The following is a 13,409-nucleotide window of genomic DNA, read 5'->3' on the forward strand; positions in this document are numbered from 1 at the left end:
TATTTAACATAACAGAATTTGTTATATTATAAGTCATTTGGAGAATTTGTGGATCTAAATGGTCTCATTAAGGATTAAGATAAAATTTTTTTACTAAGAAAGAATTTTATTTCTTGCAAGGTTAAATTCCATTCTAATTAAGTAGTTTCGATTTGATTTCTTTGTCGAACAAATCACATTAAAAAAACAATAGGTAATATCTTTTACGAATTTGGAACAATTGCGGATAATTACTCGGCGATATTACGATATTTCATCAAAAATTTCTAAAAAGAGATTTAATTTTTAGACACAAATCATTTATTTAGGAGATATCTCATCAAAGATATAATCAAAATGATTGTATCTCTACCCAGAACATTTTCAACCCAAGTTTTGGTTTTTGTATCTTGTCCTTTCCATTTTGTTCATTTGAGTTGACCAACTCGTTTTTCGTATTTTTATCACAATTAAGTTCTAGTATTTATTTTATTGTACAGGCTAAAAATTTGCAGTCTTTGTCCATAAATTCTTACAAATACATTAAAATTTCCATTTTTTATGTTATGTAAATCTTAAACTATTCTTCAGTAATCTTATTTATTACTTCATCTTCCTCATTCATTCTCATATTTGAACCCTATACCTCGAATTATAATTCTTCATCGTCATCTCTATGAACTTTCAATTATCTTCTATCCATAAGTATGATTGTGTTGATGACAATGATTTGATACATACCGGATTTGATACATTAACATGAAATCGTCCACTTTGTAATATTCTAGCGCCTCGCCCGCAAGCGACCTCGGCGGAATGAGGGTGAAAGTCTTCTTATAAAAGACTTTGTACTTTCATCAAGGTGTATAAGAGAACAATTTTACTTCAAATCGCCGAGGTCGCTTGCGGGCGAGGCGATAGATTTGATATATCAATACAAACTCATTTTTCGAGAATTATACCGCCTCGCCCGCAAGCGACCTCGACGGAATTAAGGTTAATTTCTTTTTATAAGAGACTTTGTACCCCTAATAAGATATATAACAAACGATTTTGCCTCAAATCGCCGAGGTCGCTTGCGGGCGAGGCGCTAGATTTGATATATTAATACAAAATCATCATTTTTCGAGAATTCTACCGCCTCGCCCGCAAGCGACCTCGGCGGAGTGTGTTTATGTCTTTTTTTAAGAGACTTTGTACCCCTAATAAGAAATATAAGAAACGATTTTGTCTCAAATCGCCGAGGTCGCTTGCGGGCGAGGCGCTAGATTTGATATATTAATACTAAATCATCATTTTTCGAGAATTCTACCGCCTCGCCCGCAAGCGACCTCGGCGGAGTGTGTTTATGTCTTTTTTTAAGAGACTTTGTACCCCTAATAAGAAATATAAGAAATGATTTGGCCTCAAATCGCCAAGGTCGCTTGCGGGCGAGGCGCTGGATTTTATATATCAATACGAATCATTTTTAATCATTTTTCGAAAATTCTACCGCCTCGCCCGCAAGCGACCTCGGCGTAATGAGGGTAAATGTCTTTTTATAAGACACTTTGTACCAATAATAAGATATATAACAAACGATTTTGCCTCAAATCGCCGAGGTCGCTTGCGGGCGAGGCGCTAGATTTGATATATTAATACAAAATCATCATTTTTCGAGAATTCTACCGCCTCGCCCGCAAGCGACCTCGGCGGAGTGTGTTTATGTCTTTTTTTAAGAGACTTTGTACCCCTAATAAGAAATATAAGAAACGATTTGGCCTCAAATCGCCAAGGTCGCTTGCGGGCGAGGCGCTGGATTTTATATATCAATACGAATCATTTTTAATCATTTTTCGAAAATTCTACCGCCTCGCCCGCAAGCGACCTCGGCGTAATGAGGGTAAATGTCTTCTTATAAGACACTTTGTACCAATAATAAGATATATAACAAACGATTTTGTCTCAAATCGCCGAGGTCGCTTGCGGGCGAGGCGCTGGATTTGATATATCAATACAAAATCATCATTTTTCGAGAATTCTACCGCCTCGCCCGCATGCGATTCGGCGGAATGCTTCTCATAAGACACTTTGTACACCTAATAAGGTCGCTTACGGGCGTGACGCTACAATCTAACCACAACATTGTTAATAATGCCATTAAACAACATATATAAGCAGAATCTCGACACCTAGAACACCAAAGCGATTAAATATGTTTGATATGGCACATATAATATTGTCTTTTATCTTGATTTCTTGTTGAAGAAAAAAATCGACCGTTTTTATATAATTTTTTGTTTCAATATAAATATATTTTTGTTATAAATATTTTCAAATGAAAACCTTTTTACAACTACACCGGTGTTTCTTTTTAATTAATAAAAGATTTTGAGCATTCCATTTGTAAAGAATTAATTTAAACTGTTTAAGAGTTTTAAGATAGGATTATTTATTTCTAAGAAGATAAATTATGAAATTTTTCGTCGTGTAGTTGTATTTAGTGATCTGAAATATTGTTTTAAACAATTTATACTGTTCAGGGATAAAAAAAACCACTTGTATAATAAATAAAATGGAATGTGATAATTATAATAAAAATTTTCAATTTATTATTTTGGTTTATTATTTTCTTTTCTTATCGTAAAAGTGAACAATCATCACCTAAACCTAAACAAATCGCCAACACAATCCGATTGGTTTCCTTATTCTTCCGCTGCACTTCGTGAACGTTTGACGCCGTTTACTCCGGCAATAATGGTAAGCTCTTAGCTTATAATTATCCCAAATTAATTACAAAAATTATTATTCTTTTTATTTTATAAAGTAAATTATTTTAAATTCGTTTTATATATTTTCATTTGTTTTATTAGCTTCACTTAATTTTGATATTTGAATTATATATCAAAAATTTTTTTTTCCTCTAATTAATTAATTATCGATTATGACAAAAAATATTATTAACTCATTTTTTATGATCCATACATCGATCAAAACGTCAAAATTTTTGTGCTGATTCTAATTTTCATACTATATAGAAAAATAGTCAATAATTATTGAATTTTTTTTGTTGGAAAGTCAACCGGAGTTGACCCGATATAATTTATTTTTATTGAACCGGAACGATAAGCAAATCGATAAGGTAAACGGTTTGAAGCCCTGTTTGCAACCATAAAACTTCTCGCCCGACGAGTTTATAAAGCTCTCAATAGTCGGGATGCAGAATTCTCCATGTAGCTGTTTGTACAAACTAAGGAGTGACCACATCCTTACAATTTTCTTTTGAACTCAACATATTTTCCATAAATTTTCATTCAAAAACAACCCCAATTAGCTCAGATCAAAATGATACTCATCAATTTAAAAATGTGTATTAATTAATTTTTTGTTGACTTATTATTTAACGTGTTAAGGTAACAAGTAATAAAAAAAGGTAATAATAAAGTGAATTTATGAACTTAGTAGACGTAAATTTGGCGATTAAAAATTTCAATGCTGTTTTTCAAGTCGTGAAACCATTCCCATTTAATGTGTTACCAACTTCATTGTATTCATAAATTTAATTTCAAAAAATATTTTCATGAACGTACCCCAACACAACGTTGGTACGCATACAATTTGACGTTCTATATATATATACGAAATATTTCAACACTCATTTCTCACACTATTTCTATTCTTTTCTATTAGCGTTGTTATTAAATTCCACCCTTTATCTCAAGAATGTTTAGGTATCCCCTCCAACGAACCAGTTATCGCTTTTGCTCGCAAATTTTAATCGAACCATTGTAAAGTTCATTCTCATTTTAACGTTTTGACTTTAAACTTCCTTTCCGAAATCGAAATGTGCGATAATGATGTATTTCAAGGTGATATTCATCAATTCAATTTTGTAAGTCTAATTAAATCTATTTATTTCATGAACGTACTCTAAAATATGATGGTTGCGATTTGATAACATCATTTCTGTTTTTACTTTTCTAATTTTGTCAAACATTTAAACTCAAAAATCGTGTAAGTTTTTAATATTTTTTTACTAAAATGTTGTATATAACGATAAATTTAATAAATACATTCATTAAAACAATATGGCGGCGAATCTGTTTCAATTTGACATTTGCAATTTTTTTTAGATTGTTTAAGCGAATTATTGCTGTAATATTGAGTAAGTTTTAATATTTTTCGTCGTTATTTTGATTTTTTTAATGTTTTAAATGAATATACAACGTTTTATGGAATTAATTCCACTTTATTTCTCGTTTCACGAATTCTAACCTATAAAAATGTATCCATCTGTCAAATTTTCTACTTTTTCTTGCAGGTTTTTTCCGAGGAAATTCAACAAACTGTAAGTTTATATTTTTTGTTATCTTTTAAATGATTTTAAATCATTTCTTTTTGTTTAGGCGAGTGTTGATAACAAGATTGACGTGGATCGAAGTGTAAGTTAATTTTTTTTTAGTTAAATCTTTTTGGTGTTATATCTTTCTTTTTTTATAGTTAAGCGTTTTCCACGAAAGCTATCCACTACGTAACGTAAGTTTTCCTTAGTAGTTTATTCATATGCGTAGTTTTTTAATCGGTTAAGAGCTAGAATGTGGCCCCTCTAACCGTTAGAGGGAGCACATTCCGTTCTTTGGTTGTAAGATATAAAGTGTTTCTTATTTCTTGAAAATAAAAAATATATTTGAGTTATTATTTAATTAATTTGGTGGTATTTCCGCTATCTAGATCGACGAAGATGGTGCTTCCAGAGGTGTGCCTTTTTAACTTCTGAAAGACTATCTTTGTCAATCTGGATAGCATTTTCTATGTTATATTAGAGGCTATCTAGATTGACCAAGCTGGAATCTTATACATTTGGTTTTTCTAATATATGTTTTTCAAATTTTGTTCCACTTATAATTATTTAGATTGACAGTAATGGTGATTTGCAGATACTATCCGTTTTTGTATCTGTGCCACTATTTCTGTTAATCTGGATGGCATTTTTCTCTACCATTATGGTTTGGTTCTATTTTTGTTCAATTTTATTAGTTTAATGTTTGAGATAAATTCTCCATCAATTTAGACGATGTTCTAGATTGATTGAGATAGCTATTTCCAGATATGTACTTTTGCAATATCTCGAAATTGGCATCTCTACTGATCTGAACAACATTCTTTTAGAATTTTTCGTGAATTTTCAGAAATTAAACAAACTAACAATCCAGACGGTGTTCTTGATTGATAGAGGTAGCTTTTTCCAGATATGTACATTTTGTTTATCTGGAACTTGGCATCTCTATTGATCTGAATGCATGCTTACACTTCTTCCAGATAATAAACGCTATCCAGATGGACTAAGATTGTAACCTACAGATGTGTACATATTAATCAGTAGTTGCCGTCTTTGTCAATCTGGGCAGCATATTGCAGATTTGCACCTACCATATAGATGTTTCGTTCCAGATAACACTATCTAGAACGACAGAGAGGGTGATTTGCAGATGTATATTTCTCTATCTGTAATTGCCATCTTTGTCAATCTGGATAGTATATGTTATAGGTCCTAGATGCTATCTAGATCGGCAGAGATAGTGAGTTACCGATGAGTTCTTTTCTATCTGTACTTGCTATCTTTGCCAATCTGGATAGTATATTCTACAGCATAAATATTTCCAGATACGAAACGCTACCTAGATTGACAGAGATAGGGAGTTATCGATGAGTAGCTATCTATCTGTACTTCCCATCTTTGTCAATTTGGACAGTATCTTCCACATTTACATTAATTATTAAAAATTAATATCTAACAAATCACTAAAAAAACAAAAATTTCAAAAATATCTTTATTTTTGAGGATTAGAATGCGTTTTATATCTCAAATTCGACCTCAAACAATCTAGTTTATGTTAAGATATAGAAATAATAGAGTTTGATTGTCAGAATTGTCAGAATTAACCACCTTTATGTATATGCAACCAAATTAGCTGTTCTGATGATTATGTTGCCTGTATATACAAATTATTTTAAATACAAACATTATTTAAAATTGAAAATTTTTATTTTTTGTTGTAGGATTATCGGAATTGGATTGAAGATGTAAGTTTGTGCTTTAATTTATTCGAATTTTCCGTAACATTTCCTTTTTTTGTAATAGTTAGAAAAGCAGCTAATTTCTAATGTAAGTCTTGAATTTTTTAAATTTATGTTTTTTTAATTATGCCCATTTTTAGACGGAAATTATGAGCGATAATCAACCCAATACCCCCGAAGAAATCGTAAGTAAAGGAACACTCAAAAATTAATATCTTAATTGTATTATTTTTTTTTAATTAGATGGATGATAAAAAATCCGAACCCGCAATGGAAGAAGTAAGTTCTTTATAATTCTTTTCGTCACTTATTTACGAAAATTTCTTTACGTATTTAGGACCCAGCTTTAAATTTCGCGACGAAAATCGTCAGCTCAATCATGACTCAAAATAATTTATCGTCTGAATTTCAAATTGCCGGAATTTGCAAAGCCGTTGAAATTGCCAAGAAAGGATTTTACGAATTGAAAACCACCGAAACAATTCTACAAGACATTTACAACGCGGAAATTGCAATTTTCCCTAAACCAAATTCTCAGGATGAGCCTTACAGTCCCAGTGATACCATAGAGACTATTGATCTTACAATATCCGACGATGAAGGTCCGTTAGATTTATCTCACACCATGCCAAAGTTGTCTTTGTTATCACCAGACACATCAAACACATCTCTCCCAGCCGAAGAAAATAATAAAACTGAAACGAACAATATTAATAACCAAAACATATATGAAGACATAAGCGATTTTGAATCAAACCATGAAGAAGAAATCACCGAAAAAGTTGAAGATATAAAAAAAGACGATGAAAATGAAAACACTAAGTTCGAAAGACGCATTGTTGATGTAACCCACTTCAAAAACTTTAATACTAGGTTGGTGAATCATTTGCTTGATCAAACTGTTTACGGATCATACACTGAAGCAAGTGCAGCAATGCGTAGGTTGCAACAAATTACAAATACCCCTTCGAACGCAATAACAGTAATCCACGTTGGCACTAACTGCATGAATTGTGATTATTATAATTATCAAAATCAAGCATACCACAACGACTATACCGATTATTCTAATCATTACAATCAAAATTATTCATTCCATGGTGAATATAACGCAAACATGAATTATCCAGATACGATGAGAAATGATAGTAACGGACAATACTTTTATACAAATTATGATGAGCACACAAGAAGGGCGAATGAAGAGAATTTACCTCAACCTGACTACAACAATCAATTTGATAACAACGAAGAGGAAGGAAATATCGAAAGTGTATCGAAATTTCCTGAAGACCACGGCGAAAAGGATTTTAAAATAGAGGAAGACAAAATTGAAGGTAAATATATTATTATTAAACATAAAAAATCATCCCTTTTTTATTTTTCTACCATTCTAGTTTATGATAAGATATAGAAATAATAAATCATAAATAAAAAATTGGGTTATACAACTTGTTAAGAAAAGTAACAATTTCAAAAAAATCATGTTTTCTTTATTTTTGGGAGTTAGAATGTGTTTTATGTTTCAAATTAAAGCTGAAACATTCTAGTTTATGATAAAGTATAGAAATATTAGGGTTTGATTATAAGAATTTTGAGAAATAAAATCATAACTAAAAAATTAGGTTATATACCTTGTTAGGAAAAGTAAAAATTTCAAAAAAATCATAATTTCTTTATTTTTGGGAGTTAGAATGTGTTTTATGTCTCAAATTAAAGCTGAAATATTCTAGTTTATGATAAAGTATAGAAATATTATTGTTTGATTGTAAGAATTTTCAGAAATAAAATCATAACTAAAAAATTAGATTATATAACTTGTTAAGAAAAGTAAAAGTTTCAAAAAAATCATCTTTTCTTTATTTTTGGGAGTTAGAATGTGTTTTATGTCTCAAATTAAAGCTGAAACATTCTAGTTTATGATAAAGTATAAAAATATTAGGGTTTGATTGAAAGAATTTTCAGAAATAAAATTATAACTAAAAAATTAGGTTATATAACTTGTTAAGAAAAGTAAAAATTTCAAAAAAATCATCCTTTCTTTATTTTTGGGAGTTAGAATGTGTTTTATGTCTCAAATTAAAGCTGAAACATTCTAGTTTATGATAAAGTATAGAAATATTAGGGTTTGATTGTAAGAATTTTCAGAAATAAAATCATAACTAAAAAATTAGGTTATATAACTTGTTAAGAAAAGTAACAATTTCAAAGAAATCATAATTTCTTTATTTTTGGGAGTTAGAATGTGTTTTATGTCTCAAATTAAAACTGAAACATTCTAGTTTATGATAAAGTATAGAAATATTAGGGTTTGATTGAAAGAATTATCAGAAATCAAATCATAACTAAAAAATTAGGTTATATAACTTGTTAAGAAAAGTAACAATTTCAAAAAAATCATCCTTTCTTTATTTTTGGGAGTTAGAATGTGTTTTATGTCTCAAATTAAAGCTGAAACATTCTAGTTTATGATAAAGTATAGAAATATTAGGGTTTGATTGTAAGAATTTTCAGAAATCAAATCATAATTAAAAAATTAGGTTATATAACTTGTTAAGAAAAGTAAAAGTTTCAAAAAAATCATACTTTCTTTATTTTTGGGAGTTAGAATGTGTTTTATGTCTCAAATTAAAGCTGAAACATTCTAGTTTATGATAAAGTATAGAAATATTAGAGTTTGATTGTAAGAATTTTCAGAAATAAAATCATAAATAAAAAATTGGGTTATACAACTTGTTAAGAAAAGTAAAGATTTCAAAAAAATCATAATTTCTTTATTTTTGGGAGTTAGAATGTGTTTTATGTCTCAAATTAAAGCTGAAACATTCTAGTTTATGATAAAGTATAGAAATATTAGGGTTTGATTGCAAAAATTTTCAGAAATAAAATCATAAGTAACAAATTAGGTTATACAGGGTGTCACACAAAAAACGCCCCAAGCTGTAACTCTGTCATTTATATTCCGATTTTCATGACCGAGGCATCAAATGAAATGGTTTGATGAATACTATGGTTCATGCTACAAATAAATTTTTTTCAAGGCCATCTTCAATTTTAAGCGATTATTAACTTTTGTTTTTCAAATTGCTCCATATATTTTTCTTCACGTCATTAGATAGAGATTGTTTTTCTGAATCCACTGATGTGCAATACATCCACTTTGAATGTAATTTTAGCAGAAAAAAGACACCTGTATATACAGGTTGTCGCACAAGAACGCCGTAAGCTGTAACTCTGTCATTTAACTTCCGATTTTTATGAACGAGGTATCAAATGAAATGGTTTGATGAATGCTATGATTCATACTACAAATAAACTTTTTCCAACGCCATCTTCGATTTCAAGCGATTATCAACTTTTGATTTTCAAATTGCTCGGTATGTTTTTCTTCACGTTATGGGATAGAAATTGTTTTCTGAGCCCATTGATGTGCAATACATTAACATTAATTGTAATTTTAGCAGAGAAAAACAATTAAAACATTTTCCGAACCTTGTCTTAGTCACTTCTGTAATACTGCAGTGTGCCATGGAAAAAAATAACACGCAAAACTGATAACACTCATTAAATGCTATTTCAATGCCCAAGCAGTTGTAAATGATACTTATAAGTTGGTTTTTCATTTATCCCATGGCACACTACAGTATAACACAAGTGACTTTAAGAGAATGTTCAGAAACTATTTTATTGTTTTTCTATGCTACAATTACAATTAATGTTGATGTATTGTACATTAATGGATTCAGAAAAAAAAACTCTATCCAATAGCGTGAAGAAAAACATACCGAGTAATTTGAAAATCAATGTTGATAATCGCTAGAAATTGAAGATGGCGTTGGAAAAAGTTTATTTGTAGCATGAATCATAGTATTCATCAAACCATTTCATTTGATAGCTAGGTCATGAAAATTGGAAGGTAAATGACAGAGATACAGCTAGCGGCGTTGTTGTGTGGCAACCTGTATATACAGGTGTCTTTTCTCTACTAAAATTATATTCAAAATGGATGTATTGTACATCAGTGGATTCAGAAAAACAATCTCTATCCAATGACGTGAAGAAAAATATATAGAGCAATTTGAAAAGCAAAAGTTAATAATCGCTTAAAATTGAAGACGGCCTTGGAAAAAATTTATTTGTAGTATGAATCATAGTATTCATGAAACCATTTCATTTGATAACCCGCTCATGAAAATCGGAATGTAAATGACAGAGTTACAGCTTGGGGCGTTTTTTGTGTGACACCCTGTATAACTTGTTAGGAAAAGTAAAAATTTCAAAAAAATCATCTTTTCTTTATTTTTGGGAGTTAGAATGTGTTTTATGTCTCAAATTAAAGCTGAAACATTCTAGTTTATGATAAAGTATAGAAATATAAGGGTTTGATTATAAGAATTTTGAGAAATCAAATCATAACTAAAAAATTAGGTTATATAACTTGTTAAGAAAAGTAAAAGTTTCAAAAAAACCATCTTTTCTTTATTTTTGAGAGTTAGAATGTGTTTTATGTCTCAAATTAAAGCTGAAACATTCTAGTTTATGATAAAGTATAAAAATATTATGGTTTGATTGTAAGAATTTTGAGAAATAAAATCATATCTAAAAAATTAGGTTATATAACTTGTTAAGAAAAGTAACAATTTCAAAAAAATCATCTTTTCTTTATTTTTGAGAGTTAGAATGTGTTTTATGTCTCAAATTAAAGCTGAAACATTCTAGTTTATGATAAAGTATAGAAATATTAGGGTTTGATTGAAAGAATTTTCAGAAATAAAATTATAACTAAAAAATTAGGTTATATAACTTGTTAAGAAAAGTAAAAATTTCAAAAAAATCATCTTTTCTTTATTTTTGAGAGTTAGAATGTGTTTTATGTCTCAAATTAAAGCTGAAACATTCTAGTTTATGATAAAGTATAGAAATATTAGGGTTTGATTGAAAGAATTTTCAGAAATAAAATTATAACTAAAAAATTAGGTTATATAACTTGTTAAGAAAAGTAAAAATTTCAAAAAAATCATCTTTTCTTTATTTTTGGGAGTTAGAATGTGTTTTATGTCTCAAATTAAAGCTGAAACATTCTAGTTTATGATAAAGTATAGAAATATTAGGGTTTGATTATAAGAATTTTGAGAAATCAAATCATAACTAAAAAATTAGGTTATATAACTTGTTAAGAAAAGTAAAAATTTCAAAAAAATCATCTTTTCTTTATTTTTGGGAGTTAGAATGTGTTTTATGTCTCAAATTAAAGCTGAAACATTCTAATTTATGATAAAGTATAGAAATATTAGGGTTTGATTATAAGAATTTTCAGAAATAAACACATAACTAAAAAATTAGGTTATATAACTTGTTAAGAAAAGTAACAATTTCAAAAAAATCATCCTTTCTTTATTTTTGGGAGTTAGAATGTGTTTTATGTCTCAAATTAAAGCTGAAACAGTCTAGTTTATGATAAAGTATAGAAATATTAGGGTTTGATTGTAAGAATTGTCAGAAATAAATTAATAATTAAAAAAATAATCTTATATAACTTGTTAAGAAAAGTAAAAATTTAAAAAAAATCATCCTTTCTTTATTTTTGGGAGTTAGAATGTGTTTTATGTCTTAAATTAAAGCTGAAACATTCTAGTTTATGATAAACTATAAAAATATTAGGTTTTTATTGTAAAAATTTTCAGAAATAAAATCATAAATAAAACATTGCATTATGCAGAAACTTATTATTTCTTGAAATTTATATGATATATGATATAATATATGTTTCTGTTTTAGAAGATGAATTGAAGGAACAGGAATTGCAAGAAGAAAGTCACGAAGAAGAAACTCCCAAATATCATATTTTATGCAATGATGAAACAAATGTAAATGAAAACAAAGATGAAAGTGGAAGCGAAAATCCTGGAGAAACTAGCAGTTTGAGAATGGAAGAGGATGATGAGATGGATGAAGAAGATGAAATGGAAGGCAAAGATGAGATGGATGAAGAAGATGAAATGGAAGGCAAAGATGAGATGGATGAAGAAGATGAGCTAGAAGAAAAAGATGAAATGGATGAAGAAGATGAGGTAGAAGAAAAGGATGTGATGGAAGAAGAAGATGGGTCAGAAAAAGAAGGTAAAATGGAAGGTGAAGAACATAATACCATCGAAATCGAAAATCCTCAAGATGAGATGAAAAGTCTAAGCCCATATAATTATACACTAGAAATCGAAGATAAATATAATGACGACTGGAATGATAACAAAGAAAGTGCAAAACAGGAACATCCAGAAAGTGATCGGTGGGGAGAACAAGGAGAACAAGGATGGACTACTTGGGATATTGAAGAACCAAGCTTAGATGATAACGCAATCGAATGTGAAACCGAAAATCTTGGAGAAAGTACCAATTTACCAGTAGAAGAAAAAAATGAAGTGGATAATGATGAAAAAGAGCTAGAAGAAGAAAATCCGCAATCAAAAAATTATAGTATGGATGAAGAAAATACATATAATGAAGTCGAAGAAGCTACTAATGTTAATAACGATTGTAACGAAGAAAATCCATCATCTGAAGTGGATGAGAAACCTGAAAAAAACTACAATAATGCTGAAATATGTGATGATCGTGGTCGTAGTCGAAGACGTAGTCGCGGACGTGGTCGAGGTAGAGGATTTGGACGTAAAAATAATAATACAAGCAACAATGATGAAATGAAAAGTGCTGAACCACCGCAGAAAAAGAAGAAATCAAAGAAACCACAGCAGATGACACGTCGTGAAATAACTGTAGCTGTTGAAGTCCCAGAAACAACCTATATAACATTAGGGTTACGACCGCGTGGTATTCCGTTATGTTTTGTGCATTCGGGAGAGTTTAGAATTCCAATTTACGATTATGATGAACTTCAAAAAGTTGATAACTTAATTAATAATTATTTAAAACGTATCGCGATTGACATAAATAAACGTTAAATTAGATTTAAGAAAATTTATTACCAAAATGTATTAATGTATACGATATTATTATTTAAGTTTTGTTTAAAGAGTTTGACGTCCTTGCAATGATTTAAAATGTAAGATGAAACGGCGCCGAGAGAAATTGAATAAGTTTAAAGTAATAATTGTCTTGACGTCGCGTTACGCACTCGTTGACATTGAGTCGGTCTGAAGGCCAAACCTGCAGATCTTCCTGGATGTGCACTACATACCAATCTATATTTAATCAATTCTCTCCCGGCCGAAAATAGACGCAAATCAATCTGCTCTTAAAACGATCTGCAGTTAATCCTATTCTGGACGTTTTTATTATTGCTTCCTCAATCTTGTTGACGTCACACTACTTACTATTGTGTTTCAATTTTCGTATTTTTATATAAGAGTTGTTGA

At 29.7% G+C, this 13,409-nt stretch overlaps 1 protein-coding gene across 1 annotated transcript; it reads left to right on the top strand.

Moving 5' to 3' along the window:
* Positions 1-3,771: 3,771 nt before the first annotated feature.
* LOC111425500 (probable serine/threonine-protein kinase kinX) lies at positions 3,772-13,409 on the top strand. The gene is made up of 10 exons (XM_071198812.1): positions 3,772-3,850; positions 4,280-4,306; positions 4,365-4,400; positions 4,459-4,494; positions 6,019-6,042; positions 6,101-6,124; positions 6,177-6,221; positions 6,280-6,315; positions 6,374-7,373; positions 11,815-13,409. The coding sequence occupies exons 1-10, from the start codon at positions 3,803-3,805 to the stop codon at positions 12,993-12,995; spliced, it is 2,457 nt and encodes an 818-aa protein (XP_071054913.1). The 5' UTR covers positions 3,772-3,802; the 3' UTR covers positions 12,996-13,409.

This window comes from Onthophagus taurus, chromosome 8 (assembly GCF_036711975.1).
Source record: "Onthophagus taurus isolate NC chromosome 8, IU_Otau_3.0, whole genome shotgun sequence".
Classification (NCBI taxonomy): domain Eukaryota; kingdom Metazoa; phylum Arthropoda; class Insecta; order Coleoptera; family Scarabaeidae; genus Onthophagus; species Onthophagus taurus.

What these genes read in the sequence shown, in the direction of transcription:
- LOC111425500 (XM_071198812.1), top strand. Translation starts at nt 3,803, where the DNA reads ATGTGCGATAATGATGTATTTCAAGGTGATATTCATCAATTCAATTTT. An exon ending in ATCGGAATTGGATTGAAGAT is followed by an intron (nt 6,043 to 6,100) that starts GTAAGTTTGTGC and finishes TTTTTGTAATAG; the next exon opens with TTAGAAAAGCAGCTAATTTC. An exon ending in AAAAGCAGCTAATTTCTAAT is followed by an intron (nt 6,125 to 6,176) that starts GTAAGTCTTGAA and finishes GCCCATTTTTAG; the next exon opens with ACGGAAATTATGAGCGATAA.